The sequence below is a fragment of the Danio rerio genome, chromosome 4 (genome assembly GCF_052040795.2).
Source record: "Danio rerio strain M-AB ecotype USA chromosome 4, GRCz13ab, whole genome shotgun sequence".
In the NCBI taxonomy this organism is placed as follows: domain Eukaryota; kingdom Metazoa; phylum Chordata; class Actinopteri; order Cypriniformes; family Danionidae; genus Danio; species Danio rerio.
Window position 1 is genome coordinate 41,204,196 of NC_141024.2, and position 15,273 is coordinate 41,219,468.

Genomic DNA, 15,273 nt, shown 5'->3' on the forward strand with positions numbered 1-15,273 from the left:
ATTACCTCTGTCTTTGTCGCGTTTTTCCTCCTCTTCTTGTGTTTTTTTTTTTTTTTGCCTCCCCTGCGCACTAGACTGTTTGAGAGGGTTTGGGACGTTTTGACATATTGAGCATGTTGACCCATCAAAAAAAAATTAACATCGTAGCAGATACAGTCTAATTATTCAGAGGGGGGCGTCTTAGGCGAGTAGGTTTTATTATTATTATACTACTACTACTTAGTAGGCTATGCACTATGCAGTTATATTAATGTGGGCTTATTCTTTTCTGAATTTATACCAACTAGTTTTAAGTATAGTGGAAGTTACTTTTTTTTCTTCTCCCATTTCTGGCGCCCTCCTGGCCGTACTGCGCCCGTAGCAATTGCCTATACTGCCTATGCCACGGGTCGACCCTGCTGTGATTGATAATGTGACATTAGAATTTAACAACTCATTCTTAAAGCCAAATTGCTTAATTTGTGAACTTTTTGTACTTGGAGTTTAGTTGCACTGAAACATGATCTTATGTCTATTTTCTCTGTCATTTTATCCAATACATGAAACTGCCAGGCAAGTTTCTTTATACTGTAGCACATTTTATACACAATGGTAATTCAAAGTGCTTTACATAAAGAATGCAAAACTATTATTAAAATAATCACAAAAAATAATCACAAAGAATTAAAAAATGTTAACATTTTAATTTTAAATTAATTGATTCACTTAACAACAGAATAGAAATTGATTATACAAAAATACAGTGGGGTTAGTTTGGATGTAGCACAGTGCTCATTAAGCAAATACACCGCTAGACAAAATGCCTATTGTGGTCCTTAATGTAAAGTTAACATTATGACAAGTCTTCACAAATGAAACAACACATGGGAAACGGCTTTAGCTTAAGTAGCTAATACTTAATTATACCTAATACTTAATAACTAAGTAACTAATGCAGCAGATTTACGCCTGTTCTTCTAATATGATTTTGCTATTTAGAGTTTGCAAATAACACTTTTTATGAAATTATGTTATTAAGGGGAAAGTCCGAATGTGCGAATATAAAACCAACTTTACTTCTATAAAAACATGGGAGAAATGTATCAATAATTCATGATGACTGCAACAGTAAGTGGAAAAAATGTAAAGAAAAAAAACTTTTGCTAAATTATGTTCCTGCTTTTGGAAATATTATTTTTACCCTTTATACAACGTAGTACTATTTTATTCTCAGTAACCGAGGGTTATTGTTTGAATAAAGTAACAGAAAAGTGTGTAATAAGTGTTTTAATGAAACGTTTTACTCGATTTCTTTTTGTTAATTAAAAGCTGCGCACAATTTTGCCCCAGCCTATGTCAGTGAAGTGAACTTATTAGACTTTATTTTTTTTGTAGACCCTTAAGATCACCAGTTGATGACTAGTTTTTGTCTGTCCCTCGGTCTCGCTGCAAATCAAAAGGTGATAGAGCTTTCTGTGATAGAGGAAAAATTTTATATTCACACATTCGTTCATTTAGAATTCTCTGTATTGTTTACCATGTTACTTTGAATATTAGATTGGAATTAGCATGCAAGTGTGGCTTGAAAACAACATTGACACTGTTTATTTGATTGTGAACAATGTTGTACTTTGATAGTCATTTGCTGCTAATATGATTTTACTAATTAGAGTTTGCAAATAATACTTTTATAAAAAAAATAATATTATTTAGGGGAAAGTCAGAATGTGCGATTATAAAACCAACTTTACCTCTATGGCTCTGGAACAGTCTCCCTCTGAACATCGGGATTGCTACATCATTGGATGCTTTTAAATCTAACTTAAAGACTTATTTTTACTCTCTTTCCTTTGAGTGACAAATGCATGTTATTTTTTATTTGTATTTTAGTATTACTTTTAAACATACATTTTTTTGTATTTTTAATACTAGTTTTTTAGTTTTATTGTGTAGTTCATTTTATTGTAAAGTACTTTGGATCAACCACGGTTGTGTAAAATTGTGCTCTATAAATAAAGTTTGCCCTGCCTAGAATGGCAAAAAAGCTAAACAAAAGACTTTTATTTTGGCGTGACGTGACGTCATCAGGCGGCGCCGCTACAGCGCGGTGATTCAACTGGAGAAAGGTTTGCTTTAAAAGTTTTACAGATATAACCCGATTTAAAGTTAAAGTTCTAAAGTTTTAGGGGTTTTATACGATGCTAAATTATGTTCCTGCTGTTGGAAATATTATTTTAACCCTTTATACAACGTAGTACTATTTTATTCTCAGTAATCGAGGGCTATTGTTTGACTAAAGTAACAGAAAAGTGTGTAATAAGTGTTTTAAAGAAACGTTTTACCTGATTTATTTTTGTTAATTACACTGATTAAACTAAACTGTTGAAGCAAGTGTTGCAGAGAAGTTATTTTATTTCTGTTTATTGTTTTATAAATTTTCAACAGGACATTTTTATTGTTTTGTTCATTTTAAACAGGATTAAGTGTCCAAACCCAGAGAAAAACTCCTGCTGAAGCGACTGATCTCCACACTGTTATAAAGATGGCGTTTATTAAAGAGGAGAGTGAAGATGTGAAGATTGAAGAAACATTCACAGTCAAACAGGAAGATCTGCTGGAACAAACAGGTTGGTTTTCATTCTCAAAGACCAACTCAGTCATTTGATCCTCATTCAGATATATTTTAATAATAAGAATACTAAATTAATCCATTTTGCAAACCTGAGTGTGCTGCCTAGTTCTTCTAAATGCACATAAGCACTCATTGAAAGATAGAAATGAGTTTCTTTTTTGTTACTTGTTCTCATGTCTTTTGTCATTATTTTATGTATTATTAGTCTCCCATTTTCTCTACCTTCTTAAGGTTATTGCTTTTCTTGTTCTCCTGCTGTTTGTGAAGCGTCCTTGAGCACCGGCGCTTTATAAAATAAATTAAAAAAGTTAAACTGAGCTGATGATATTTGACCTACAGTATTCTCCTAGTAGATATCAGCTATTACAGTGATAGTGTTGGCTTAGTACTTTCCATTTGCATACGTCAAGTCGATCACAATTCCCTTTTTTCATCAACTTCTTTATGAGTTTAAACTTGTTTCTAGTAGTTGTTACTAGTTCTCACAGATAATATCTGAGTTAGAAGTACATCATTATTACAATAACTAATTACCAGGGCTATTGTGTTTAAACAGGGTTTCCGCTGCGTCATAAAATGTCTTAAGATCCAAAATCAAACACAAAATTTAAAATCTTTAGCTAGAAATATCTAAAATACATATAAAAAATTATTTATTTATTTATTATTGTTTATATATATATATATATATAATTTATAATTTTTTTCATTTATTTTTTAATTTTTTTAATGAGGCAAATAAAAATCTTTTCCATCTAGACCATTGGAAAAATTCTTTAGCTTTATCCCTTTATGGGTCTAAAATTTCATTCATAATGGTCTTAAAAATGTCATAAAAAGAAACCTGCAGAAACCCTGGTTTACAGTTTGTCAAATGATGTGGATGCCCCCAATATTAAATATGCTGAATGAAATGGACACTACCAGGGGCGTTGCTAGGGTCGAAAGGGATAAGGGGCTTAGCCCCAAAGACAACCCCCCCCCCCCCCCCCCCCCCCCAAAAAAAAAGTTTCATAAGTTGATCTACTATAATTTTAATATTAGGATTAGAGATGGTTTAATGATAAATATATGGTTTTTGAGTTGACAGTCTATAACAATAAATTGTGAAGCTTTGTGACTTGTAACACCAAAAAGGGAAAAAAAATGATAAATTACCCACTTCTTATTTACTATTCTGTTATGAGCCATATCATGCCCCTTGAGCCTCCTATCTCCTCTCCTGATTTGTAGTTTCTGTTTGTTTTTTGAAAATAAAAATTTCTGCATGTTTTAAATCTGAAAATATGATTTATTTTATAGACCAAGTTGTTATCCAATGTGATACAAAGCTACACACATGTTTATTTGGACAGAGTGATTAACTGAGGTGTATAACCTCGCAAAATATTGATATTTAATGGTCTTTTTTAAAAAACAATTGTATCAAAAATAGTACAAAAAATAAAGATTTAAATGCTAGAAATGTGTTAACTTCAAATTTCTTTAGGAGGGAGATTTTTAGTTTTCCTTAAAATAGGTTGATGTGGGCATTGTAGCACTTTGAATGCATGTAATGCCTGTTTCATTCACACTTGAGCAGAAATTCCATATATGCCTCACAAAAGTTGTAAAATATTCCAGGAAAACCCTAATATTATGGATGAAGGAATCCAGCTATTGCTGGAGTTGAATGAAAATAAGATCTGAATAAACATAAAAAAGGCTTAAAACTGATCATTTACACGACTGTGACAATAAATGTAGATGAAGTCAGAATTATTTGCCCGCCATTTAATTTTTTTTCCTATTTTAAATATTTTCAAAATGATGTTTAACAGAGCAAGGACATTTTCACAGTATGTCTGATAATACTTTTTCTTCTAGAGAAAGTCTTATTTGTTTTATTTAGGCTAGAAAAAAAGCAGTTTTACATTTTTTAAAAACCATTTAAGGGTCAAAATAATTAGCCCCTTTAAGCTATATTTTTTTCCGATAGTTAGCATAAAAATCGTTATACAATGACTTGCCAAACTACCCTAACCTGCCTTTAAATGTCACTTTAAGCTGTATAGAAGTTTCTTTAAAAATGTCTAGTCAAGTACTTACTGTCATCATGGCAAAGAGAAAATAAATCAGTTATTAGAGATGAGCTATTAAAACTATTATGTTTAGAAATGTGTTAAAAAAATAAACAGGGGGGCCCGGGGGCATTAGGTATTTTCATAAGAAAGTCGATTTATAATCCGCTGCTAACTGACATAGCATGTTACTGTAGAATACAGCCATAAAATAATATGCTAGATACATGAACTCACTGTGATTTAACTATTACAGAAACAGATGTGACTGGCTATATCATATCTAGATAAAGATGTCTATATATATATATATATATATATATATATATATATATATATATATATATATATATATATATATATATATATATATATATAGAAAGCAAGTATAATTTACATTTTTCTGACTAATTCGCATGTATTTACATTAATGTGCAGCACATTTTATTGATTACCTACAGTTATGTTATTTCACCAAAACTACACACATTTTCTGCTGTAAAAACAAATATTAAGCTTTATCTGTAACTTAGCTAGAACTATTCAGTTTTGCGAAACAGTTGTATTATTACCTCATCAGCTTCAGCTGCTCAAAATAATGAATGATGTGCAGTGGCGGAATATTTTTAAACCATGTGACAACAGAGCCACTCCCACCTGCCGGTAGAAACAGGTACTGCTGAATGGATTACTTTTTAAATACCCGACACAAACGCTGCTTTAGGTAGAATACGCGTAATATACACGTGTTAATTGTCAGAACTTTAATAACAAAATAAATGTTATACAAAATATTTTTATTTAAGTGCAACATATTCCAAAAGATCTGGGGCTTTTGACAATACACATCAGGGGCTTAAGCCCCCAAAGCCCCCCCCTCGCAACGCCCCTGGACACTACAATAATTGTTATAAAACATTTTACAGTATTCTAAGCTATAAGATGTTGCTGTGGGATGACGTGAGACAAAACAAACTAAATATAGAGGAACAATAACGTTTGGCATTGCACTGACTACAACTGGCCAACAAACTAGTCTAAAAATGACTTTTTCTGCTTAAGAAATGGATTACAGCATGCTGATGATATGCAAACATTAGAGTGTGAAGTTCGTCAGTATTGACCAAATTCTTCATGTACCAGCAGGTGTCGCCATTGGAATCTTTTTGCTTGAGACTTTTTTTTAAAGAATTTATTTTTAGATCCTTAAAACAGGGTTATTCTGCTTAGGTATGGAAAGGTAACCGTTTTCAAGGTATACCACAGTACAACAGTATATGTAAGGTTTTTTTTTTTTACATTTTGTTATAAGTTTTTCAGGACAACAGTATCTCCAGCAAAAAAGATATCCAAAGATGCCATTTTAAATTGTAAAGAAATATGTGTTTTTGAAACGAATGATTCATTTGAATGATTCAGCCTGACATGTTTACTGCTCCATAATACTTTCTTCCCGGTTTCACAAACAAGGTTTAAGGCTAGTCAAGATTAAATTGCATGTTTGAGCGGTCTCAACTCAAAATAACTTTCCGTGAGATAAAATACATTAGTGTATTTTTTTCTCCAGGTGCACACCAGTAATATATTTTACTAAGGCCATTTTTATAAATTTGGCTTAAATAGCCTAATTTAACTAAGGACTAATCCCAGCTTAATCTAAGCCCTGTTTGTGAAACTGAGCCTCAAAGTTTCTCAAAAGAAAATATATTTTTTTCAAAGGGAAAAGGTTGTTGTTTTTTTACCCAGAGATTAAAAAGAATTTATTTTAGAGCAGTAATCACAATACAGTGAAACCGTGATCTTTTTATCCAAGCTTATCATACCATCAGAATCTTATACTGCCCCATGCCTAAAGCTGCTTGATGTTGCAAAGTCATATTTTCTCATTTTATTATTTTTCTTTGTATGTATAGTCATAAACACACTTGTTTGTAGAGCAAGTAGCCATTTATTATTCCAGGTCATTTCTCCAATAGGCAACTAAATTGGAGGTTCTAAAACAATAGCATATGAGATCAAGGGCCTCATGTATCAACGCTGCGTACACACAAAAACTTTGCGTACGCCAGGTTTCACACTCAGAATCGCTCACGTTTGGATTTACTAACAATGAACTGAACGTGGGAATGTGCGCAGCTTCACAGCAGCTTTCTGGCTGGCGTACGCACATTTTTTGTTTGTGTCTGTTTTATTTCCATTGGCGACTCCTAGAGGCAGTTGTGTTAAATTCCTCTCTACAAAGTTTCTGAGCCTTGCAATGGCAGCTGTATGAGACGGGTTCATCTAGCAGGTATATAAGGTTTCCATACCATACAGTTGACCAGCTAAACATTAAAGCACAATTTGCAGCAGTCGCCTGTTTTCCCAATGTAATCTGAGCGATCTACTGCACGCACATTGCTATAAAGGCACTATCTGAAGATGAATTTGCATGCGTGAATCAGAAACATTTCCATTCAATAAATGTGCAAATAAAATATGATGCTTATCAATATGAACTTATTGATGATTCCTACTTGTCTTTCTCGTGATAAATAGTTGGCAAAATCTGATATGTAGCTGGGGAAAAAAGAAGAAAGAGTTCATCAGACGCTGGATTCGAGCTGAGTTCATGCTCGAACGTGTCAATACATGATCACATGCGTCTTAAGAGTTGCGCCACTGAGACTGTTAAGGGTACTGCAACATTTTACAGATATAAACCACACTATTTCTTTTTTTTTTAATGCACTCAGTGCGATGTTCAGACCCAACTGTGTTAACCGCATCAGCTAAACTCTCCCACTCTATTTCTTTCTTTTGTTGTTAATTCCGGAGAACAAATTTGCAAATAACACCGCTTTTCTCCGGTCTACCTCCGAAAGCAGCACCTCCAATTCACATTCTGTTCAAAGTTTCTCTTTTTGCTTGCTTTTTCGTTGGGTTTTTCCATTAGCATAGTCATTAGCATATTCATACGGGGGAGGAGGCAGGGAGGGATTTTGTGCTCGTGCATGTTGCGCTCAGTTTCACGTTCATTCGGATGTACAAAAGAATATGCGTGAGATTCGGCGTACGCAGTGTTTCATACATCTGAATTTTTTTCTGCGTACGCAATGTTTTAGTAAGATTTCCATGCAAGTCTTCGTACAGGAGGCCCCAGGTCACTACTATGGCCCCATTTACACTAATGCGTTTTCGCATTTTTTGCATTTTTTTTATGCGATCGCATTCATCAAATTTGCTTAAACCATGTGTTCTTAAGTATGGCTATATTTCACAAGGATTCTGACAAAGCAACGTGAAGTAGGCGCTGTACAAAATTTGCGTTTAAGGAGGAAACACATCAAACTTAATAAATCATTTGAGCGCACATGGAATCATCTTAAAGGCAGACGAATGCAGATGTCTTGGACAGCTCGCGACATTATCTTGCACTTTCACTGAGTACATTTATATGGAAACCAATACTCCCATTTTAATATGATTATTACTCTTATTAAGAGTCATGTAAACAGTTGTTTTTTTATTACCTTAAAGGAACACCGAGTCACGAAATGCGGAGGTTTTTCTTTCCGTTCGGTATGGGGTATCAATTTCTATTACAGCAAAAGTCTAAAGATTAAAAATGAAACGTACTAAATTAGATGTAATGCTGGAAAGCCTGGTAATGCAGCATTCATTTTTTTCATTAATTATTTTATACTGAAACGTTCCTTCTAAAAGGGCTTCCTTGGTCTTATGCATATTTCTTTGCATGACTACAACAGGAAGTATAACAGCAACTGCGTTCATTTTTTTAAAAACATTTGATATATATATATATATATAAAATTAATTGCATGAGTTAACGCTCTAATTTTGACAGCACTTTAAATAAACAAATGTTTTCAAAGGGCAACAAATGTTTTTAAATAGAAAGCAGCAATTTGCAGCAGTTTCGAGAGCAAATAACAAATCCCACTGCTTGTGTGTGCACGGCTCTTTGTGGCCATTATTTTAAACTTATTGTGCTTACGTTAAGTACATTTTGAATGTTACAGTAAACCTCCAATGCATTAAGACTTTTCCTTGCAAGCTACAATTTGCAGTGAGCGTGTATTCTCTCTCTTGCACACAAGCAAATATTTCAATGTATTGTGACAAATATTTAACTTAACGTTAATAGGCCTAAATAATGACCTATATTTTAAAATCTGCAGTTTCCTGTCAGCCCTCTTTCTTGCTTTCTTTCAAGCCGTACTTTTTGATTGTTTAAATTATTATATATTTGAACTTATATTTGAATCAAATGCTATTCACTCGCTGTGAAAATTGTGGTGTCTTGTTTCAGAGCTCTTTCATTCATCGTAGTTGCCAAGGTAGCATACAACATAATCATAATGATGCATCTGTGCTCGACCTTCAGGGTTTCATGACAGTAACGTGCACGAGTAGTTATCTAGATTATTTCAGCTGAACTCGGATTAGTTACATCAAATGATCTTCAACTTGCTGCTATGGAACCAATTAAAGTGTGGACATTTAGTTCGGCTCACTAAAGTCAAGTTTTTGACTTTAATCCCTGCTTTTTTAAACCACTTTTATGAAACAGCCCCTAGGGGTTATAAAATAATCCTGGGTGTTCATTAACAGACGTTTCACATTGGTAAACCCTGGGGTAACGCTATTATTTGTATATTTACATTGTCCCTGTTCCCGATTAGACAAACAGCAGGTAACCTTTTTAGATGGCATTTCTGCTTCTTGTCGGGTATATAAAATGTCACCATATAGGTCTTCAGCTAAGCCTCCGGACATGCACAAAGGCAAGAAAACTGAGACCAAAGTACAAATGAATGAAAACAAGTAGCAAAGTATGTCATCTTGCCATATTCTCATCACTACAGTTTAAAGCAAATGTGGCATTAAGCATTTGCATAAGTTCATTCATTCATTTTCCTTTAGCTTAGTCTCTTTATTCATTAGGGGTCACCACAGCGGAATGAACCACCAACTTATCCAGCATATGTTTTAAACAGCGGATGCCCTTCCAGCTGCAACCCAGTAGAGGGAAACATTTGCATAAGTTATATACAATAATGCAAACTCACAAATATAAGCTGAATTATCCGTAATTGCTATAAACATGCAGGATTTGTCTCAACCAGGTCTTCCAAGCATGTTAAAAATGTTGAGTGGAAGATACACATGAGGGAACACAACAGGAGTAATCTAGAGCGAGTGCATTTGATCATTTGCATTTAAAGCCACAGGCACAAAAAGAGCTTGGTTTATCTCTGACCCCCAAAATTAAATATTCTGCAAGGTATTTGATCTGATTTTGAGCTGAAAGCCCAGACCCATTCTGGAAACATTAAAGACTTACTTTACATCCTGTAAAAAAAGGTTCATAATAGGAACCCTTTAAAGGGATAGTTAACGCAGAAATGAAAATAGCCTCACCATTTACTCTCCCTCTTTAAATCTTTGAGTTTCTTGATTCTGCTGAACACAAAAGAAGATATTGTGAAAAAATGCTGGCTTACATTGTGTTCCAGAAGAAAGGAAATATTTAAAAGACGCAGAGTAAATGGTGAGGTCATTTTAATTTTTGGGTGAAACATCCATTTCATGCTTGTCGCTTTGTGCCTTCATACTAAAGTTCACTTTTCTTTTTTTTTTTTTTTTAGACCTGATAGTGCTGAAAGAAGAGACTCAATGCAATAAAATGGAAGAGCAACACCAAGAAATAACAGCTGATGAAAAACCCACACTGACTGAAAAGACTTCATCACTCGGAAGACCTCGAAAATCCAAAACTGAGTGTAATTTTAGCAGTAAACAGCGTAGAAAGAGTTTCATTCAAAAGCTTAACCTTGGTGTTCACATGAGAGTTCACATTAGGGAGAAACCTTACACTTGCGAACAGTGTGGAAAGAGTTTTGGTAAAAAGAGAAGCTTAAAGACCCACATGAGAATTCACACTGGAGAGAGGCCGTACACATGCCAACAATGTGGAAAGAGTTTTAAGCAAAGTGCCACACTTAAAGGCCACATGAGAAGTCACACTGGAGAGAGGCCGTACACATGCCAACAGTGTGGACAAAGCTTCTATTATGCAGGAAACTTTGCAGCGCACAAGAGAATTCACACTGGAGAAAAGCCCTACACATGCCAACAGTGTGGAAAGAGTTTTAAGCAAAGTGGCACCCTTAAAAGCCACATGAGAATTCACAATGGAGGAAAAACACTGTGTGGGAAAAGTTTTGCTCAAAAACAAAAGCTTGACACCCACATGACGATCCACACTGAAGAGAAACCCTACACATGCACAGAGTGTGGTAAAAGTTTCACATGTAAAAGCTCACTCATTAACCACATGAAAACTCACACCAGAGAGAAGCTGTTTACATGTAATCAGTGTGAAAAGAGCTTCACATGTAAAGCTAACCTCATGAACCACATGGATGGTCACTCTGGAACCATAGTGTTCATATGTGATCAGTGTGGAAAGAGTCTCACACGCAAAGACTACATTAAGCAACACATGAAGACTCACTCAAGAGAGGATCGTTTTAGATGCAGTGAGTGTGGAAAGAGCTTTAAACAAAAAATAAACCTCAGCGCTCACATGAAGCTTCACAATGCAGAGCAGAGTCCTCAACATTGAGACCTTGTCCACACAAACACGAGTATATTGAAAACGGCAGCTTTTTCATGTAGTTTGGCTGTTCATTGACATGAAGTTTATTTATAAACTACTTCCGAGAGGATCACATGCTTATTATTGTTCACGACTGGTCCAGCATTAGCTAACACGATTCACCAATCAGATGATTCCTGACGCCCTATAAAGGACAAGAGATTCTTACCTCTGTTATCTTTGTCGTTATCTTTTAGACTCCCTAAAGCCCTGTTCAGACTACACAATGCCATTTGTCAGTTACGACAGATGAGATTTGTTTCAGATTATGAGATTTTGACTTGATCAAATCTTGATGTGTTGTGGTTAACAAATGAAGACTTTGGTTTCAAAACACTACACATTTATTTTGATGGACTAATCTCAGAAAAGAAACAAGTTTTCTTCATGAAGACAATTAAACTTTCTATAGACAACTGCTCGCCTTTAAATATACGTTCATGTGAAAACTCCACCATTACTACAAATAAATCGTTGTATGAGAAACCCTGTGTCTCGATTGTGAATGAGAACATGAGTGATTTGTTAGCTTACATGCTAATTTCAGTACTCAAATGCAAATCTAAATGTATTTACGTGCATTTTTTTTTGTTTTTTAAGGGATAAAACAAAAAAAATTTCATCTTATTAAAAAAAATATCAGGCAAAATATTCCCATAATTCTGATAAGTAGCCCAAACTGTGAACAAATGCAGATTTGAACTACTGCGCACATGTCAACGCAGATCGACTGATGAGCGTTTACACAAGCCACAGTCAAAACAAATGCAGAATCAAAACTTTTAAAAATCCTGAATCAATATTGGAGTTAGTTTTGCACGCTGGAGGAAGGACGACACCATGGCTGAAGTATTACTGTTAGACAGATAATGTTCTGTTTTAAAAATCTTTCAGTCATGCAGAGCTGATGTAGACTGGGTTGTTATGAATGGGTTATATGCACAGAAGTGTTGTTCAGCCACTGAAATCTGACGAACAAGTTATGTGACTAATTACAGTTTATAAGGGACCTTTTACAGCATCGATAATTCATTCATTCATTTTCTTGTCGGCTTATTCCCTTTATTAATCCAGGGTCACCACAGCGGAATGAACCGCCAACTTATCCAGCAAGTTTTTACGCAGCGGATGCCCTTGCAGCCGCAACCCATCTCTGGGAAACATCCTCACACACACACTCATACACTACAGACAATTTAGCTCACCCAATTCACCTTTACCACATTTCTTTGGACTGTGGGAGAAACCGGAGCATCCGGAGGAAACCCAAGCAAAGGCAGGGAGAACATGCAAACTCCACACAGAAACGCCAACTGAGCCGAGGTTCGAACCAGCGACCTTCTTGCTGTGAGGCAACAGCACTACATACTGCTCCACTGTCTCACCTCCTATCATTTAAAAAAAAAAATTATCTCCCTTCTGTACTCCTTTCTCTTTTCTGCTCTGATCTGAATGTCCTAAAACAGGTATATGTTTTATTATCCAACATTATTGAAACATTTAATAGATAAGTGAGTTATAAAACAGGTTCATTACTTGAAATGTTGTGTAAAGCTGTTGTGCTGCAATATATTTTGAGTGTGTTTTAGGATTATTTATTTATTTAATAACACATTGAGTTGATAACCCATTTGAATGTCTTTATTATAGAGGTACATTTTACCTTCTCTGAAACAGTAATTGTTATTAAGTAAATTATATGAATAAACTATGATTTAAAAATATATTTTTTTACAGAATAAGTAGCTGTTGAATATAAATGTAAGATATTTTTTTACCTAATTTATGTAAGTATTTAATAACTTTTTACTTCAGATAGTTAATACTTAAAATATGGGATTAAATCTACCCAACCAAAGTCTGTGAAAATTGTTACCTCAGATTTATTGCGTGAATTCTATAGATAAGTTTTTACAGTGAGGGTTGAGACAATTTAAGGTTTGTTTCCTGTTTTTCTGCTTGCAGAGTATTTGTAAAAAGTGCAGGCCCTTACAAAAATAGCCTACAGGAATCCTGCAGATTTTTTTTTTTTTTTTCATTTTTTTTCTGCAGGAACCTGCTGGTATCTGGTAGGAATTATAAAATCCTGCAGGACAAATTGACAATATGTGCAAACAATTCCTACAGGTTTTAGAATCATGCAGTACTTTTTACAGGAATGCTGAAGGATATTTTTTTCTCTACAGGAAAGCTGCTGTCCTGCAGGACACATTGACGATATGTGCAGGAATTTCTTGCAGGTTTTACAATGGATCCAAGCAAGTGACAAATCCTGCAGGATTTTATAATTCCTGCAGGACTTGCATTAGTTATTTGTTGTGATTGGAATGACAGAAAGAAATTCTGTCACTTGGTGTTGATAGCAATACAATATGAGTTCTAACAGATAAGCAATACAACAAACAAGCAAAAAATAAGAAAATAAATGCATAAATAAATTAAAGTATACGAATAGATTATAGGCAATTATAAAAATCAACCATTACATTAAACCATTCAAGTTATGCAAACAAACAAGCTGTACACTTTTACATTTCATTTCTATAGGTTTTTTAAAATTTATTATTTATCATTTATTAAAAATGTCAATCTCTCATCTGGTTTTTCATTTCATTTGGTTGGATGCAAAAAAAAAAAAACCTGCAAGAGCTGAGGTAGACACATGTTAAACGATGTTTATGTAACTCATGTTATGAGTTCAACAGACTGTCTCCCTCTTTCTTTTAAAATGTTTGTTGCTGTTATCCCTGATTTTCCATCTTTTTGACCTGAGCAACCTATTTTATTATGTGTCCATTGCCATTTTTGTGGCAGCTGGAACTGGTGCCACTTCGTTTAAGTACACTCTGTAGATCATTTTTATCCTTTAAAAAGAAGTGGGTTGGGGTTAGTCTTAGTGTGATTGGTAAACATAATGTGTTTTCTGCAATGTTAGAGTAAATTTAATTAGTAAATTATTATAAACATTTATTAAACATTTAAAAAAATAAGATATAAAAGCAAAATCAGACACTGCTGCCAATAAGTATAATAATTACAATATTTTAAGTTAATAATGATATGTGTGTGGGTGTATTATTTGGCAAAATGCACTTGAGTAGACACATTAAAACAAACATTCTTTATAGACTTTTTTCTATAAGAAAATAAATTCATTGTTTGTGGAATAGTTGTGTTTTAATAAATCGGCTTTACAGGTTCATACAGATAGTCTATCACACTTAAAAAGACGCTTGTTTTTGCCACCTAGTGGCATAACAGTGTGGTTTGCATTATAAATGGTAAAATTAATCATTCAGAAAAAAGATTTGAATCATTGAGAACTGAATTGCTTCACATCGCCGATTCGAATGCTTGTTAGTCAACTGTCACCAACCTTCTTCTGAAGGTAAAGTACTTTTCTTAAGTTATTTTATTGTTAAAGTGCTCTAATTACTGCTCTGCTTTAACGTTAAATCTGTAAATTGCTTTGTAACATCAAAAAAATGCTTATTTTATTTTTAAAGTCGAGATCATATTAGTAATTACTAGCACATTGCTAACGTAATATACCCAGACCTAACAATTTATACCTGTTAACATTATATTGTTAACTTACTTAACGTACCTTCCAGAAACCCCAGAAGAGATGGAGGAGGAATTAGCTAACCCGTACAAGCGGATAAGGACAGCAAAAATCCTCAACCAGGATGAAGAATAGGACAAGATTGGAACTGAAAAAGAAAAAGGAGCTCTGAAAGAGAAAAACGTAACGTATTTATAAAAATCTTATTCTAAACCTCTGAATGTTACCTCATAGACTGGTGTGGTCTTCGTCTTCTTTTTAAAAAAAAATATTTTATTTAAAGTTTTTCACATTTTAAAGAACAAACCCCAAATCCCCCCCCCCATGCCAGCAAATAATAATAAAGAAACATATTTGAAATATAGATACATAT

The 15,273-nt window shown here is 34.1% G+C and overlaps 1 protein-coding gene across 1 annotated transcript; it reads left to right on the forward strand.

Annotated features, from left to right (window-relative positions):
- Positions 1 to 2,054: 2,054 nt before the first annotated feature.
- LOC148680740 (uncharacterized) lies at positions 2,055 to 11,821 on the forward strand. Its single transcript, XM_088650678.1, has 4 exons — positions 2,055 to 2,105; positions 2,457 to 2,606; positions 10,323 to 10,626; positions 10,711 to 11,821. The coding sequence occupies exons 2-4, from the start codon at positions 2,522 to 2,524 to the stop codon at positions 11,300 to 11,302; spliced, it is 981 nt and encodes a 326-aa protein (XP_088506804.1). The 5' UTR covers positions 2,055 to 2,105; positions 2,457 to 2,521; the 3' UTR covers positions 11,303 to 11,821.
- Positions 11,822 to 15,273: the final 3,452 nt, after the last annotated feature.

Coding starts and splice junctions, on each gene's coding strand:
- LOC148680740 (XM_088650678.1), top strand. CDS start 2,522: ATGGCGTTTATTAAAGAGGAGAGTGAAGATGTGAAGATTGAAGAAACA. Junction 2,607..10,322: donor AGATCTGCTGGAACAAACAG/GTTGGTTTTCAT, acceptor TTTTTTTTTTAG/ACCTGATAGTGCTGAAAGAA. Junction 10,627..10,710: donor AGAATTCACACTGGAGAGAG/GCCGTACACATG, acceptor CACTGGAGAGAG/GCCGTACACATGCCAACAGT.